The sequence below is a fragment of the Carassius auratus genome, chromosome 20 (genome assembly GCF_003368295.1).
Source record: "Carassius auratus strain Wakin chromosome 20, ASM336829v1, whole genome shotgun sequence".
Lineage (NCBI taxonomy): Eukaryota > Metazoa > Chordata > Actinopteri > Cypriniformes > Cyprinidae > Carassius > Carassius auratus.
The window spans coordinates 22278183-22297755 of record NC_039262.1 but is presented as its reverse complement, the minus strand read 5'-3'; the positions used below and the strand labels follow the sequence as shown (position 1 = coordinate 22297755).

The following is a 19573-nucleotide window of genomic DNA, read 5'->3' as shown; positions in this document are numbered from 1 at the left end:
ATATATATATATATTTTTTTTTTTTTTTTTTACTTAATAGATTAGTTCACCTTAAAATGAAAATTCAACTGAACTACGTTAATGCAGCAGTGAGCTGGATATTTGTGAGCTAGCAATTAAACTTTTATTTTAAGGGGAATATTATAGGACATTTCTGATGAGTAAGGGATGTACTGCCATGCACTCATAGTCTTTGCTAAACCCTATTTAGAGAGGATTCTGCCACGACTTTGATCTCAGCCCCCCTAAAAATCAGCAATTAACTCAGTTGTAAGCTAAATCTGTGATTATGTAATCTCTATTCACGTCTGCTGAAAACAGCAGCTGCAGTAACTAACCTCACATCTGAGGTCACTTTTTTCTGAAACCTCCCATTAGAAGTTGTGAACAGGTATTTAAGTTCATTGCATGGAGTGTTATCCTTCTCTTTCTCATCTAAACACTTTATTTTCAAGTAAAATAACAATAAAATGCTACCAAATATGTACCTTTATTAAAACACATCTACTGAGAGAAAGCTGGATTATTTTATTATTATTATTTTTATTATTTCAATTCCAAAACAAGATTCAGAATTGCACATATAGGGATATTTCACCGAAAAATGAGCTTTGAGTTTTCATGTTTTCCATATTTTTTATAATCATAAATGTTTATATGTGACTAAATACCTTAATTAAATTGTTAATCTTATATATATATATATATATATATAAGTAAATGATGACAGAATTGTACTAACTAATCTATTAAGCAAAAAAAATATTACTTTGAAATACAAAAAAAATGAAAAAATAAAAAAAATAAAAAGGCAAGACACTACAGGCAAAACATTGTTTTTTCATGGACTGTTCAATTTTGAGATTTTGGCATATTCATAGTGTGTTTTTTCAGAGCAGTGGAAGGTAAACATCCAAAATACTCAAAGTATTATTTTTTTGCACTTGTTCTATTTGCATTTGCAGTTTTTATGCATTTCATATCTTTAAAGGGCAAAAAAAAAAAAAAAATCCTGTCCTGAGTCAGAAATCCCGACAGTACTTCAGTAGCACAAATTGTTTCTATATTCTACGTATAATCTATATTCTGATATTTTTACAGAGGAATTTGCATATCTGATTTTATGCATATAAATTTATGCATTTAGCAAATGCTTTTTCCCAAAGCGACCCACAATAGAGAAACAAAATCAATTTAACAAAAAATAAAAAATGTGACTGAAAATTTATGCCAATATCTAAATATTGATGAATTTAAAATAATCAGTAGTCCATTATTTCACTAATTAAACAAAAACATCTCTGTGGAGAGTTCTCATGTCTTGATTTTTTAATTAGTTTGTAATTTACAGGAAGCTAGATCAAAGTTTTGTAATGTATTACTGTAGCTCATTATTGCATTATTGTAACTCATTGCATTATTGTAGGTCATTATTGCATTATTGTAACTCATTGGGTCGATTCCCTGACAATTATCTGACTAATAATGCATTTAGCAAATACTTTTATCCAAAGCAAGATTGAAGATTTGTATTATTGTAGCTCAAATAGTAGACTGTGACTAGCAATGCTAAGGTCATGGGTTCGATTCCCAGGGAATGACTACATTTATATTTATTCAGAGCAACTTACAATAGAAAACTTACTAAAATGTCTAAAAATATCACAAATGTTTACATGATGCATTTCTTTATTGTTTGATTCACAAAACAATTGTCCATTATAAAGCTTTCTGCTTATTATACAAAAATCATCTCTATGACTCAAATTAGTAATCAGATTTTTATGATTTAGACATTGTAATTTACAGGAAGTTAGATCGAAGTTTTGTATGGCATCATTAAAGCTCAAATTCTAGTGTGTGACACTAGCAATGCTAAGGTCATTGGTTCAATTCTCAGGGAATGAACTGACTAATAATGCATTTAGCAAATGCTTTTATGCAAAGCAACTTACAATAGACGATTAAAAACCATTAAACACAGAAAAATGTGTCTATACCAATATCTAAATATTTACTTGAAGCTTCTTTCTTTTTTAATACAATAATCAATAGTCCATTTATACAACTTTTCACTTACAAAAACAGCTCTCATGTCTTGAATTTGTGATCAGATTTGTGAATGAGACATTGTAGCTTGAAGTTTTGCATTGTTGTGGATCAAATAGTAGACCGTGACACAAGCGATGCTAAGGCCCTGGGTCCGATTCCCAGGGAATGAACTGACTATATCCATTTAGCAAACGCTTTTGCCCATAGCAACTCACAACAGAGGAACAAAAACAATTCAATACAGAAAAAAGTGACTATACCAATATCTAAATGTTTACAGAAGCATTTCGTTCAATATACAGCTTTCCTCTTATTATACAAAAAACATTTCTTTAGAGAGTTCTCATGTCTACAATTTGTGATCAGATTCATTTAATTAAGTCATTTAGACCTTGCAGCATGAAGCATTTTTATACTTTTGCATTTCAACGTTAAGTTCATGGGTATGATTTCCAAGGAATGGACTCACAATAGAGGAACAAATGCAATTTGTCACTGACTAAAATGTATACCAATATCTAAATGTTGACTTGATGCATTGCTTTCTTCTTAGATATAATAAACAGTAGTCCATTTTATGAATGCCGAAGTTCAGAATATCGAAATATTTCAGATAGATGTGTAATACCACTAAACTGACGATGCCTGCTGGCGGTTGAGGAATCTTTATACTTCTTTTTCAGCTTGATCTGACACAATCGAAGCAGCTACACTGACCCTTCTCGGTAATTCTGTGCTGAGTCATTAAGAAGAGCCGGGGTAAGGGCAGATGTCACGATCTACGGCCCGATGTGTCATCAGGCTTTTGTTAATCTAAATATAAATGCACAGAGTGGAGATTCACAGTATTACAGAGGATTCGAGTGGAGAGGAGCTGGTCACCACCCACTCCTGTTAGCTGCCACCCACCCATCTACACACACACACACACACACACAATCATAGGCTTAATCATTGGCAGTTGAATGGCAAATGGCAAACAGGCTGCTGAAGTGACTACACACTGCACAAACCTCCACACACACACACACACACACACACACACACACTCATAGTCCACGATCTTTCCTGAATCCCAGAAACGCCAGAACCATTCCGAGGAATGTGTTGAACGAAACGGGAAACACATGCGCGCACGCACCCTTGCACACGCGCGCACGGTTTCCAAGGAAACAAGCGGGAGAGCGGCCCGTCCCACTCCGTTCTGTGGACCGATAGAGGAGGATGAGAACGAGAGAGGAAGAATGAAAGAGATGCAAAATACAGAGCCAGAACAACGGAGACAGAAATAAAGCAGAGAAACCCAGAAAGAGCTGCAATGCATGAATAAGGCATGAACTCAAGCTCAGTTTCTGTTACTGACAGTATCAGCGGGTGTAGGACTGGTATCCCCGATCAGAACTCAAAGCCAAACCCTGCCTTGACACCCAACAGCTGAAACGCTGGGAAACACTGCACTGCAGCACAGCACTAATGTATACAGCATCCAGGAAACCCCCTCTTGTGTGCACTGAATACTAATAAGCATGATATGATTGGCTAGCACTGATGTACGACCCGTGTTCTCAAGCTAAGCCAGGCCGTATACATAAATATATGGCTTGAATGCTCTTATGAAGTTTCCTAGAAAGGAAAATCCAGCAGCCTCTTGTACAGTGAAAGAGTAGAGAGGAGGTACCACGGTACAGAAGGTATTACCATGATATTGTAATATTTTATATGGTACTGTATGATCACTTTATTAATATAAAATAGTATTTGCAAAGCACACCAATCTATGTCAAAGAATACCATGGAATTAGTTTAAAAAAAAAAGCATTGTACTCATTACTTTTGCATTATGAATATGTAAAGTGAAATATATGCAAAATATCCAAAGCGACTTACATTGCTCTATGGTTCTCGTAATTAAAAACACAAAGTATTGTTGAGTTACTTTTAAAACAAAACAGAAAAGTTTACATGACGATCTACTAACCAAAATTAGTTAATATAAATCAACTATATAATATATGATTTGATAAACACTTTTATAGAAATTGAATATAAAACTTAAATATATAATAATAATATATCATTCTAAATGTTTATATAATAATGGTATAATTTATAAATATTATTGAATAAATATATCATTAATAAATTATTTAAAATGAATCATAAATAAAGTGTACACACAAACACACACATACATACATATATATATATATATATATATATATATATATATATATATATATATATATATATATATTATAGTTGAATCAATCAATCAAATTAATAAATTATTAAATCAATCAATTAATTTTAAACCATATTAATTACACATACCAAACGGACAAACTTATTTTCACATGCAATTGACACACATTACGTGATAATCAAAGAGTGATGTAGGTTGTAAATCATTTGGTCACACTACTCACTGGAAAATGTAGTTGTTTCTGAAAACTGGGGATGTACTAAAATAATACTAAAATTATAGCAGCTTTTGCTGACCTGTTTTTTTGCACATGCTCTGTGGAAAGCTTTCAAATCTCAAATCTTAATTGTAGATAAAAAAAAAAAAGGTTGGTGAATTATACCTTGCAATTTACAATGAAGCTAAATCAAAGTTTAGCATTTTCCCATTATTGTAGCACCAATAAAGCCTGACACTATCAACACTAAGGTCATGGGTTCGATTCCCAGGGAATGTACCGACAACTTTTATGCTTAAGCATCTAGCAGACACTTTTATCCAAAATGAGTCACAATAGAAGAACTAAAGCAATTTGTAACAGAATGTGACTGAAATTATATATTTAAAGATTTACTTGAGTATTTTTGTCCATGCAATGAAAGTCAATAAGCTCTAGTGCTATCTGGACCCATCAGGTTTTAAAGAACATGAGGGTCAGTCATTGATGAAGAATTGTTATTTTAGGGGAACTACACTTTTAAGTAGCAGTTGCTAATTTTAGTTAGTGAACCCCAACACAGCAATAGTATGCAGTACATGTCCAAAACATGGTGTTACTACAGTAAATGTAAAAAAAACCTGACTGTACCATGGTATATGTTCAAAAAATAAATAAATGCAAGTATATTGCACTACCATGGTGCATGTCCAATACAAACATGGTATTATATTGTACATTCCAAAAGGAGAGAAAAAAATACATTATTACTGTATATAAAAAATTAAATAAAAACCTTGGTAATATGCATTACTTTTTGTTCTTGGCAGCCTACTTAATTTTTGTGCAGTTTTTCAAGTTTCATTGTGTGCGTAACATGCACATATTTTTGTATATATTGCGTGTATGACTTTTCATTTTTGGTTTAATTTTTCATTTCCTGCATCACACACTATGATCCATGCAGGTGAGAACATTGTGTTTCCGGCTGGTCTGAGTCGTGATGGAGTGTGTGCTTGAGATTCTGAGCACTATCTGTTAGAAAAGCACAACACACACACAGAGTCTTCAATCTACAAAGGCTTCTCCTGCGAGTCACACAATAACAGAGGTAGAGCGGCAATATTTACACAGTCTTGCTCACTTGGACACATAATCTCATTCACACTATCACACACAGTCTAACACACACACACACATGCAAGTGTGTGAGAGGTGCTGACGGCTGTCAAGATGCTCGGCCCCTGCAGTGTGGAGAGTTTCGAGTGAGCTGCAGACGCGGCAGACGTTTAGCTCAGTGTATAACAGAGCGGTCAAGGGAGAATGACAGAGCGAGAAACCGTGAATCTTCATCTGTGAACCCCAGCGACAGCGTCCCACACTGATCCACATACTGGTGGCAAGCCGGGACCGTAGACAACCTCAATTCTGCCTCCTACCGTGCCACATGCAAACACACGGGTACTCAATGTGCTCCGTGTGGCTTCTGGCATGTCCTCGCATGAAGGATGCCCCACCGTCAGGCAGCAGAGCATGAAACCACATCTCTCCACATGGAGAAGGTTGCAATATTGCTAGGCAACGTTCCTGGCCTCTCCGGTTTGAAAACAGAGGTACAACCTGTGCCCGCCACACTTGAGCAGATGTTAATGTCTCCATTGATTTAGAAGATCATATCACGGACACCTGTACCTAAATCCTGCATGCACAGAAACGCACACACGAGATACATACCCACAGCAGTTTACACGTCAAACTGAAAAACAACATTCTAGATGAGTCCCACGCACACAACACCAACTCCTCAGGACATGTTCGTTCATTTCTCAGAGCAACTGGTTCTTCACGGATCCCGACTTGTTTGGATTGGACTTACCTCTGTGCAGGAAGCATCACATACAAGGCTTCTTCAAACCATCCCAGAAAACAGTTATGAGAGAGAGAGAGTCAGGAAAATTCACACTGGGATGATAGTCCAAGCAGCCTGGTAAAAAAAAAACAACAAAAAAAAAAACAGCTACTCTCTGTCTTTTCCCGTTTTTCCGTTGTTCCCCCCTCTCTCTCTCTCTCTGCTGTCTCTCTTTCCCGTCGCCTCCCCAAGAGCAGAGGAGTGGAGAGGAGAGGAGCCGATCTCCCCAGCGCTGGTGTTAAGCTGTGCGTTTAGAGCTCCTCTGCAGCGATCTCGGCATCTTCCACCGACTCCTCTGGCACACGGCAAAACATGGAGCCAGATACCGGATTCGGGATTCTTGATTGCCACTGGCCCCTGCTCACTCTTGAATACTAATCTGTAGTCCTCTTATCTCATCTTTCATCCTATTCTGCTCTCACTGTAAATGTCAAAACCATGCCTCATATCCAATCGAGAGGAGAAACCGATCCTGGTAAAAAAGGAATCCTCTTTCTCGTATGATCAGTGATGATGATGGTGATGATGTCACGGTTTCAGGGTTTTTTTTTTTCATTTCTGCATCACTGTCACCACAGATGGAAGAGGACGCAACCTGAGATGGCCAAATTAGGAAGCCCATAATTTCCCTTTGGGAAACACATTAGTGCGCAGGAGAGATGCTAATCACTAGGTTGTTAACAATTACAATGTGCGCTAGAGAGAAAAAAAAAAAGAATAGATTGTCTTGACAAGCTTATTGTAGGATCTAATTTTAAAACAGAATTCAGCTGATTACGGCGTCTGCTGCTAATATGAGTGCAGCTTCGCAGCTAGCTTAGCATTGAACTTCTGTACTCTCTTCAGTTATATGTACTTCCGTTAAAGTACATGTGCTGCTATTTTTGCTTCACAAACTATTTTGGTAGTGCTGGGAAGTATATCTGTAAAAACATGCCTATACAGTTTGAACAAACCTTTTGAATGTAAGTGTCACGTATAGCACTTCATGTATGGACTTTCTAACGCAGTAGGTTTTCTCAGAAGGCCACCGATAAAGCATTGCACTTGCGAGGTGAAGCACTTAAGTACGAATCCTGTGAAACTACATTTTGACCTGTGTATAAGCAAGTAAAAATAGTACAGTTGCATCAATGATTGTGTTTTCATATCACTTTTGCTTTCGTAAATACTCTCTGGTAGATTTAGGGTTGGGTTTGGTGTAACGGGTTTGCTTTTTCCCAAGACGATAGAGCATTAGCCTTTTAGAGACACTCCGCATACATGTGAATGCCTGTACCAATGGAATAAAAATGTGGCCACATGTTTTAGCGCCACTTACTGAACACTTCATCTTTGGAAAAAGTGCATTGAACAGTATGTGAGAAGAGTTTTGAGAAAAATGTAGAGGCACATTTTTCAAGAATATGTTTAGTTTATATAGCATAAAATATGTCCAAAACATTAATTTGCTATTGATTGGTCTATACTTCCATTCATTCCAATGTATGTCTACTATCTTAGCATTGAACTTCTGTACTAACTTTAGTTATGCAAATTTGGGCGACCAGAAGTGCAAACACTTGTAGAGAAGCTCTGCGTTGCATTTTTATTATAATTTTTTTTTATGAAGTTTAATGAACTCTGACACATTATTTGTTTGGTGAGGCATAAACTTAGTGGTAGTGGTACAAGAAAGTGAAGTCGTTGGTATATCTTCACATTTTGAATTCATTATACTAGGTATTTATGATGAAAAAATTAAAACCTTTTCAAAGACTAAAGTGACAGCGGCAGTGAATAGTGAGTAGAGTGAATGGATGAATTCTTTAACACAATTTATGCTTGGATGTGTAAAGTACGATACTGCCTGTGTCTCTTTTATTGCCTGATGTACCTCATAAGTTCAGTTCCAAGACAGAATGTCATAAACACTTTTCCTTTCTCCTTTTCCAAACTGACATCTGCTGAACACCAGTCTCTTGGCATTGTTCTCGGCTTTTGCCATTATGATGACAACCGATGTAGATAAACTAGACGTTGACTGCATTGTCTGAACAAATGGACTTGATTCATCACTTCCGAAATGACAGCGTGGGCAATCAGTCCTGCCAATCAGATTTAAAAAACAAATTGGAAACGGATGCAGTGTGAACAAAGCACTTGGTTTCCTCTTCAAAAGCAAAGCAAAGAAACGTTGATTCTTAGAAGGCAATGACAGACAGAAGGAGACACTTCAAGATTACAAAACATTACAGTGAGCTTCACCAAGACCATTTGGACTTTGGTGGGTGTGAATGCTTAGATGAGTCCTTGACCATTTCACAAGAGTCTGTAGGGATACATCCTTGAACCGAGAGAAATACATAAGAATGAGAAGCAAGTTGTTCATCTCAAAGAAACCTTAAATTAGACAACTGGAACAGTTTTTGATTGACAGTGTAAGGCAAGCTCCTTTCTAAATCACATGAGCATACTACATAAATAAATGTATATCAATAAATCAAACGTTTAGTATGTCCAAATACACAATGCCCAACCGCTGAACTATTTCTGAAGAGATTCCAACGTATGCATCCATTTGACACTTTACCATCCAATGAGGACATGAGAGAGAGAAATGGTCATATTTGGAAATGGCAGGAAGCATCAACTCTTGTATTTATCCACTAGGTGAAGTTGTTCTATGATCTGGCCTCCTCCACAGCTTGAGTAGAACAGGTGTGGCGTTTTACCTGTAATTGTGTTTGGAATAAAAATATGGACATGGACTGTGGGCGTTGATCCTTTCCTCTTCAGGATTGTTTTTTCTTTATAACTTTACTCATATTTTTGTATTATTACTTGATTAATTTCTGATTAAAAGTTTACGTAAACTTTATTCATATTCTTGGCCTCCCTAGTGGTTGTAACAATGTCATACGTCACATGATATTCCTAAACATGTTGATGATGTATCAGAGTTGGTGTTAACATTACAAGATACCAACTGTAGGCTCTACCATTTGAGAAATCGCAACAGTCAACTTGGATTGAGTGCCTTGATAACAATTCACATTAGAGCCTTCACGACACTGAATTTCTGTCAGAGCTGGCGACAGTCAATCACTGTTTGTAGAAATTACAGGAATGAATGAGAAGTGCAAAATTTACTTTCACTTATTTTTCGCAAGTTTTTCAGTGTAAAAAATAGGTCAATGCAAAACAAATGTTTAATTTGTTTAATAGCAAACATGTTGAAGATTAGCCAAAAGACCGTCAATTCATTAAACGATAAGCTTGTTTTCCCACAAAAGCAGTTTAGGAAGCACACTAAAGGCTTCTGATTTCTTTCCCTGCATGCCGCTGTGTCAGGGGCCATTCACAAAGAAAGACTTTCCCATAGTTTTATATGGAAACTAGCACTAGAAGGATTTGTTTTGACCATAGTGCTCACATCTCGCGCATCTTGCAACATCTTGCGAATGAAAGTGATATTAAAAAACAGCGTTTAACACATTTAAAGAAAGTTCAGCTTTAAAAAAAAAACACTTGGTCTTGAGGTCTTATGTTTTTTTCCCCATTCCCCTGCCCACGTCTCAGATTTTTCAAAACACCCTTCGGCTATGCTTTTTGTTATTCTTTGCTAACACTGAAGGCTTACCATAAAGCAGCTCTATATTTACGCATTGCATTCATCCAACACGCACCACAGAGAAATACTTCAGTTCACGAACCGAATTTATTTTGGTGACGACAAAATTTACAATTACACTGAGTTCAGCGGCAAGTCAGTTTCATAGCTTTGTCACACATTGTTGAGAGGTGTTTTTGGTTCACTGGATGCTAGGCTACCTCACTATCATATAAGACAGCATTGGCCTTTTGAATGCCCACTGCAGCCAAACCTTCCTCAACAAAATCGACTGCCTGTCAGTTATCTGTTGCTTGACTAACACTTATAGCATAAACTGACTGTTACAACAACTAGTGCTTCACATGAACAAAGTCTGTAGTTTGGTTAAATATAAACTTAGTTCAAGGCTCTGCTGTTTGTTTTCAAGGAACAAAAGCGTGAGTTTAAACCGAGAGACTGTTGCTGAGTACTGTCTCAACACCTAAGGTTCAGACTCATTAGCTTCATTAGCATCAGGGTGTGTTTACACTCCCACCTTGCCAAATATATCATTAACACTCCTTATGAAGATCACATTCACTTTCACAGGCAGCAAAAAGGTGCATTAGAAATGTTAAAATGCCCTTAAGGTGTCACATGTTCTTTAGTTTATGATTTAAAATGAATAAACCGTTTTGACAGGTAGGGTGTGTGTGAGTGTTTGAGACATTTCCTGACAGCCTCCTCTTCAGTGTGATTCGCTTCATTTATTCAGAGGGCAGATCTATCGGGTTGCTCATTATTTTGGGCTGCATCCCATTTGAATAAGGTGAATCTTAAATCACAGCAGAGGGCAAAAAGAGGGCCTTTCGGGTAACTACTTGCTGTTACCATACACAGCTCAAGGACAAAGCATTATTGGACTGATCATCTTGCTTTAGTGGAATTCCAATGGACTAATTAAAATGATTATTTTGTTTCTCTTTGGAACACTTGACTCTGATTGGTCAGTTACAACATTCAAATATATTAGGGCTGCATGTTTGATCGAAATCAAACCGAATTAGCGATATGGCTTGAGTATCAAATCACTGGACTGAGAACTGTATTTTTCAGACATGTCTGAAATGTGAACTGCCGATGGCTTGAACCAAGCAGTTGAGATAAGTGAGAAAAATTTCACGTGATTTATGTAAATAGTGAGTTAAGTCTAGTTTAATCACTTTATATGCTGTGTCATTGCGTGATTTTTGGTTCTTTGAAACAAACTGTCTGAAATTACCATTTCATGGAAAAAAATAAAAAATAAACTAAAATCTTTATTTTTTAATTTTTTGAAAATGAAGAAATGAAGACAGTTGTGCTTTAAATATATATATATATATATATATATATATATATATATATATATATATATATATATATATATATATATATATATATATATATATATATATATATATTTATTTTTTTTTAGGGCTGTCGATTGAAAATTTTATGTACTCCTTTTTATGTGAGTAATCGCGATTAATCACATACTTCATGAAATTAAGACTTTTTAGACTATTTATCTTGTGTCAAATGTTTATATGGTCATCATTTGATATATCTAGCAAAGTAAACCAAAAGATTGAAGCGTGATTCTCAAAAATCTGTATTTTTTGCAAGCTTTTTTTTCAAGATAAATTCAGATGTCTTTCCAAAAAAGGACACTTCAAACTCCAAAAGGACACCAAAGGAGCTCACATAAACAAATATGAAAGAAAAAATCTGAATTTTATAGGATGTGTACTGTACAGTGCAACAGCAAAGAGCTTTTTTACATTTCAGAGAAGTCAAGTTGCCATACCAAACAGGACCACATGGAGAAGCAAAAAAAATAAATAAATAAATAAACCTGCTGACTGCATAAATCTACTACAGTACATGGATCCACTCAGTATAACTAAACACGGCAACATACACATGACACATCAAAACATCATTGTATATGCGTGGTTGGAACAACGTGAATGTATGGAAATGTATGTGCTTGTGCATAAATACAATGTGCAATCAGTGCATCAAGAGCACTCATAAACACAATATTATAATGGACTCACGAGTGCTTACTGTACAACTTCTGTACGCCACTGCAATCATCTTTTACCTTGATAATATTGTGTTGATTTCGATTGCTTACATTGTCCTCATTTGTAAGTCGCTTTGGATAAAAGTGTGTGCTAAATTATATATATATATATATATATATATATATATATATATATATATATATATATATATATATATATACAGTCAGGTCCATAAATATTGGGACATCGACACAATTCTAATCTTTTTGGCTCTATACACCACCACAATGGATTTGAAATGAAACGAACAAGATGTGCTTTAACTGCAGACTTTCAGCTTTAATTTGAGGGTATTTACATCCAAATCAGGTGAATGGTGTAGGAATTACAACAGTTTGTATATGTACATCCCACTTTTTAAGGGACCAAAAGTAATGGGACAGATTAACAATCATAAATCAAACTTTCATTTTTTAATACTTGGTTGCAAATCCTTTGCAGTCAATTACAGCCTGAAGTCTGGAGATCAATTAGACATCAGCGTACGCTGGGTTTCATCCCTGGTGATGCTCTGCCAGGCCTCTACTGCAACTGTCTTCAGTTCCTGCTTGTTCTTGGGGCATTTTCCCTTCAGTTTTGTCTTCAGCAAGTGGGGAAAATGCCCCAAGAACAAGCAGGAACTGAAGACAGTTGAATTAACTGTGAATTAACATAATGCAAAATGTACGATTTGCCACCCACGGTTTGTTGCAAGCTGGTTCGATGTCGTCCTGAGACTTTTTTGCTGTTTACAAAGACTAGGGAATTTACAGAGACAGATGTGATTTCTCAAGACGCCTATTTCAGTGATAAATGACAGGTAATAGGGACACAAGGCTGATTTCACTCTGGTGCCTTTTAATTAATAGAAACTGAAATAAGAAAAAATAAAAAAAAACAATGGAGAGAAGTGTATGTGGAGGGGGGCGGGAAATGTCACAAGCCGAAGGAAATGTCAAAAGACAGGTCATCCACACAAAAATACCTCCACACATGCTGTACCCTGCAAATCACTTCTGTGACAGGAATCCTGCTCATTTTTCTTGATTTATCTGCTTCCATCAAGTAGATAACGGTGCAAATCATGCAATTGTCCAAATATTTTGGACTACTGTAGGCGATATACAGAAAATTAAAAAAAAAAATATATATTCTCCATATTTTGTTTCAATATCAAAAATGGCATTAAAGTTGGTAATTTGATTCATTTACATTTTAATGAATCATAATGAATCTGTTTAATTAATTATTTATGTTATCTCAAAATGGTCACAGTCTCCATGTGACATTTTGATATTAAAATGTTTTGAATAATTAAATATAATATTTAATTGTGTTTACTTAATGAAAAACAAAGAGGGAAAACATGCCCTCCTTCATTCTTAACTAGATTTTTTGGACCAACTCTATATTAAGTGGCCTTAACTACTATGTACTTACATTTTAATTAATCATTTAGTACAATGTACTTATTGTGTACATACATGTTTTTACATTGTACTTATATTTAAAAAAAACTAAATGTAATTACATCTGTATTTAATTTCTGTAATTACATTTATAATTACACTGTTGACCCATACTTTACACCTTAACCCACCCTTAAACTTACCCATACCTCCAACCCTCTCCCTAACCTTACCCCTATCCCACCTCAATAGGAGCAAAAGTGTTTTACAATACAATATGAACACAATAAGTACATTGTACTTATTTTATTATGTAAGTACATAGTAGTTAAGGCCACTTAATATAAAGTGGGACCGATTAATATGTTTTAGTTTATGTAATTAAACATTTACTTGGCAACAATGGCTGTTTAATCGAAATGACAGTTCATCTTATTGAAAAAAATTAATCTGAACAAATACACTGAAACACTACTTTCAAAGAGTTTTCACTCTGAAGTTGCAAGTAAATTTGGCAAATGATTATAAAGAATTGACAAGCAACACATTGAATTAAGTAGAAAGACAAAATGATATTTTCGTGTGAACCATACTCCATTAATCTTTTATTTTCAATCTGATGTTTGTTTTATTGAAGAAATTAAAAAAAAGGTTCAATAAATGAAGAGATGCATGGGAAATAGGCAAAAAGCTGGGAAAATGGTGTGATTTGGATTTGCTATATTGCCCAGCGTTAGTATGGACAGTATGGAGAGATGCCAAATATCAGCGTGCAGCACCATATGACCATTAGTTAGCCATTAATAGCACCTGACCGACCTCTGGAAGAAAGCCGAGAAATAACATAAGGAGGGACACCAAAACGTGACCACTTTATTTTTATCCCAAAGGAGGAAACACATTCTGCTGTTCATTATTAGCTAGATTCAGTTTACTGAAAAAAGAAAAAAAAACCTGTTGCAGTTCATATGTCAAATGTTGTGAATTTTACTATTTTCCTGACCCAATGCTGGCTGGAAGTGTCAGATTCTGATTGGTTATGTAGCTCCGCCCTCTTTCAGTACCACCTCAGGAAACGAATTATGAATATACTTTAACATTCATACTGACATTCATGACATCAGCTTCACCCATTACAGTGCACATACTAATTTCCGTCAACTCTACAATAAGTAAATTCATTTATCCGCAAAACCTTCATCTAATTCATCTTCAGCTGAACACTAATGGCTTCACCCAATTCCAGTTTCAAAGACCACGGCATATTTGTCCTCCAAAGGCCACTGACCCGCGGCTCACAGGTATCCCCAGAGGAAGATGACAGCTGCAGGGGTTCAGGAACCCCCTCAAACCAGTCCCCATGGGAACAGCTGAGAGATCCACTACAGGGGGCTCTTCGTCCCTCAACACATTCAGTCCAGCCAGTTGAAACTCTTGAATTGCCTGACATGAGCCTTTTTAGGGCTGGCATTCACACTGAGCCATTTTATTTGCTCCAGGGGAAGCCCAATGCTTTTCTCTCTGTCTCCCTCTGTATAAGGTTATTGTACAAGAAAATACATAAATAAAAAACAAAAAAGTATTAGTTTTCCTCACATTGTTTAGTTGAAACCTTTTAATATGAATAAAAAAATATTTATTTTCCCCAAAGATTCATATTTATAGTAAAGACCACACACCAGCAATTAATGACTAGCTATTAAAGAGTTAAAACTGTTCCATCATCAAATGTTTTCCCTCCATTTGCTTTTAAACAAACATGAAAAAAAACACGTAAGCCACAATTTTCTATTAGACCAATAAAAGAAATTCACTTTAAATAAATAACCCCAGTTCGCTTTTTTTCAGCGCAGGATCTGAACCTAAATGTAACGATCTATCTTTTCAAATAAATGTAATTTCTAGGTTTCTACTTTTCTGTCCACAAAAGACAAAAAAAAAAATTACTTTATTCAACAATTTGTCTCTTCCGGTCACTCTCGCGCATTTTTGGAGAGTATCCACTGAACGCAAACAGCGTATGTTGTTCAGCGTCAGCTGCGCCACACGGATACATTTTCTACATTGTTTGTGCTTTGATTTGAACGAAAACAATGTTTCCGTGTAACAAAAAAAGTATTCTCGTAGCTTCGTAAAAAATAACAGTTGGACCGAATTAATGACAGAATTTTAATTTTTGGGTGAACTATCCCTTTAACACAATGCCTAAATTTACATATCACATACAGCATTTGCAAATATGGTGTGTAATGACATCCGTTTAAGTTCAGTTATCCAATCACATGGTCTCTTGAGACAAAGTCACGTGACTTTTTGACGCACATCAAGACATTTATTAAATGGGTTTACAGTGTAGTTTATGCAAGTTTTCTCATTGGACAAAAAAAAATCCTCAGAGAGCATGTGCTTTTTATGCACATTTTTTGAATTCATGCACATTTAAGCATTTTTATGCAATATCCCAAAATTTGATATGCTATATCCCAAAACAACAACAGCAGTTCTACAGAATAGACGAATTGCAGCATATACTGCTGTATGTCTCCCTCTGGTGGCACGATGAAACCTTATTCAGAACAATGCGTCACGTGACATTCACACAAATTCATCCATGTACAAAGTTCAAATGTATTTTGAGAAAGCACTGGGTAGTATTGCCTATTTTGCCTCATGAGCATAATTCACCTGAGTTACTGGAATTTGGGACTCGTTCTGGGAAATCTGACGCAAGTCTGCTCTCCACTGCCCATCATAATTAATTGTGTCCTGGCTAAACGTCCTCCCTGTCCTGTAGTCCCCTCACTGCTGTCCCATCCTGCTTATCTTTCTCTTTGATAAAAGTTTCTTCATCTACAAGAGTCCTGTGCTAACTGAGCAACTTCCGTTGAGCTGAAGGAGACGACGCTCAAACAAAAACATCTGAAAATGGCGCCATCTAGCGACAATAACAAACTCTCACAAACTTGCCTGATGAAGACTTGCCAGAGAAATGTGAAGAAAATACAAGAATGAAACCAAAACCAGATGAGTTAGCAAAATTATGACAACTCTCTGTACTTTTCTGTCTTGCACTGAACTAAAAATGTTTAATAACATGGGTTTAATGAGTCAGATGTTGATTTGAAATGTCTTTAGAGATAAACAGCATTAAGATGCACCGTCGGCCCTGACCTCGGGAAAACGCTGAGCCATGATGAATGACTCAGTCTGAGATATATTCTCCTCTTCACGAATGAACTAAATATTGAATGCTTTCACAAAGGATTGTTACTGGATCTGGTTGTTGAATGCTGATGGTTTGTATACCGCTGAATACACAATCAGCATCAGATACTGGTTCCAACAAACAGATCTGAGCATGTTCAGGATCACCTCCAATGACATCAGCCTCCCTCGTCTCCATAGAAACAGCAGCAGGGCCCTCTCAATATTCACTGGTACACGGAGGTAAACTATAGCCATGCAGGACATTGTGGGCTGATGCAGTCGGCTGGACAGCTTGCCATCAATCATGTGGGCTCAAGAATTTAGAAAACTGCATACAGTGGTTCATCAGCAACCTTGAGGGTCTTTGAACCCTCACAGAGAAGGGCAAATTAACACAGGACACTAGAGCTGATAGAAGTGCCTTGATTTTCAAAAGAGCTAAATTTCTCTTTCAGATCCAAAAAGCATATACATCCAATAGGCCAGCACTGTTCGAATGCATTAGAAAGTCCAGTCTGATGTTTCTGACGTAACACAAATCATGCATAAGTTCATAATGGACAAAAGACATTCACTTCCGAACACAAGACAATCATCACAGTTGAACTTTAGAATGGAGAATTAGGTAAATGGTACATGGCAAGAACAGAAACACTACAGGAAAAACAAAACGACTTCTCTCGGAGTGATTCCTTGGTGGTTTGGGTTTTTCAAAGTAAGTTTAAACTAACTCAACACAGAATAAATTTAAAGGAAGAGTTCCCCCAAACATTCATGATTTAAGTCTGCGGAAGTTGGTCATGTGATTTTTTCTGTGGAACACAGAAAGCTGTTCAAAAGTTTGATATCTGTAAGTTATGTTTTATTATTATTTTTTAAACACTTAAGGTGGATTATGCTCAACCAGGATGGATTTATTTGATCAAAAATACAGAAAAATAAACAGTAATATCCGGAAAATATAATTATAATTAGCGCCCTCCCCCCCCCAACAATTTGAATTATTTGATTTTAATTTAATTAAAGCAGAATTTTCAGCATCATTACTCCAGTCTTCAATGTCACATGATCCTTCAGAAATCATTCTAACATGCTGATCTGGTACAAAAAAAAAAAAAAAAAAAAAAAAAAAAAAAAAAAACATAGCCTATTATTACCGATGCTGAAAATGTTGTGCTGTTTAGTGAAAGTTGTAGTGAAAATATTTTTACTGAAACCTTGACACATTTGGTCCAGGATTCTTTGATGAATACAAAATTTAAAGGAACAGCATTTATTTGAAAAATAAATCTTTTGAAAATTTATGACTTCCACTTTTACTGACTTTTGGATAACAGCTGTGATTTTACTTTACTTTTTTAAAAGAAAACATGTATATACTTTCATGTAACTGTTGAACACTGTATTGTGAACACAGAGATTGTTTAAGCTACTGTTTTTTTGTACCAGTTGTATGGAGTGCTTTTGTTCTCATTCTGGAGCTTCACTTTGAGTGTACGAAAAAAATCGTACTTCTTCAGAACCCTTGCTTTTGTGTTCCACATAAGAAAGTATTTCATACAGGTTTAGACCAACGGGTGAGTAAATTCTGAAATACTTTTTGTTGTGAACTGTCCCTTTAAATCCTCAAATCACTGCACATCTCTCTTTTAGTCAGGAGTTAAGACGGAGAAAGGCCCTAAATATCCCACCCGCTCTCTTACCTGGACTCTTGTCAAGGAAAAGGCAGCAATGTGTCTGCAGGATCCATGGTAGCACCTGAGGCAGATGGAGAAATGAAGATGGAAATAGTACAATGGAGTAAAATTCACACAGAGAGACGATCGGTGAAGGAAGAGGATGAAGAGATGAGATAAACCATTTCACAGAGACAGGGGCCATGCTAACTCAAGTTATTGAAGAAAAATATATAAATATCAAATGCATCTCCAAAACCCACAACTTACTCCTTAATTAACCCTCTGCATACAAATAAATACTATTCCGCACTTATTCTGGTAAAATCACATAAAGCATTGGCTTACAATAAGTGAGACGCACATGACGTCATCGCTGTTTAACACTGGCAACAGCAGGTGGGTTTTAAAACGTTCATTAAGACTATTCATGACATCAGCAGAAACATCTGCAGTCTTTGGAATGACACGTGATTAATTTCCCTGATCTAATGAGTTAAACGGTGTCAGTCGACCGGAGCACTAATACTGATGATTAGAAGACTATTACAACACTGTTTCATTTCCATCAATCATCGCCAGCTGCAATACCTTTTTCAGAGCTGACATTATCCAGAGGCTCGTGGCATCGCTTCAGTCCTGGATGTGAATGCGGACGGTGTTTGTGAGCACGCAGGACCGTGCAGGTGTGTGTCAGCAGCCCATGGTTTAGTATACAGTAAACACGTGTGTGTTGAGCTGCAGTGCGCTCGCATCAGCAGAAACCCCACAGACCCTCCGACAACACACTGATGCTGCTTCTACTGCATAGACTGCCTCATCACAAGCGGGTTCTGCCTCTGATTAAAGAAACACAAGTAAGCTTATAAAGACAGAAAGTGGCTATGGTGGAGAGCCATTCAAATAAAGCGTCATTGCGATATATAACTTTTGAGGCGCTGCGTCCACGAGGGGGAGCCATAGATAAATAGACAAAAATTATTAGGATGAAGTAAAGATCATGCTCTTTGAAGACATTTTGTAAACTTCCTACCGTAAATATATCAATACTTAATTTTTGATTCGTAATGTGCATTATTAAGGACTTCATTTGCATATATTTAGGCGATTTTCTCTATATTTAGATTTCATTGAACCCTCAGATTCCAGATTTTCACATAGTTGCAAAGTCTGATGATGCAAATTATGATTTATTTCCCTTCAAATTTTAAATGTGGCCATGAATTAGACCATGCA

General features: G+C 36.2%; 1 protein-coding gene across 5 annotated transcripts in view; it reads right to left on the bottom strand.

Annotated features, from left to right (window-relative positions):
- Nucleotides 1–19522, bottom strand: part of LOC113121199 (disks large-associated protein 2-like) — a 115004-nt gene extending 95482 nt beyond the window's left edge. For 4 of the 5 annotated variants that reach the window (XM_026291482.1, XM_026291479.1, XM_026291480.1 and 1 more), the window contains exons 1-2: nucleotides 18929–19522; nucleotides 18365–18419 (exon numbers count right to left, since the gene is read on the bottom strand). In XM_026291482.1, the coding sequence (XP_026147267.1) occupies nucleotides 18365–18419; nucleotides 18929–18946 (73 nt within the window). In that variant the 5' untranslated portion in view covers nucleotides 18947–19522. Of the gene's footprint in view, nucleotides 1–6327; nucleotides 6842–18364; nucleotides 18420–18928 lie in introns of those variants that run through there. The other variant, XM_026291481.1, reaches the window with a different exon arrangement.
- Nucleotides 19523–19573: the final 51 nt, after the last annotated feature.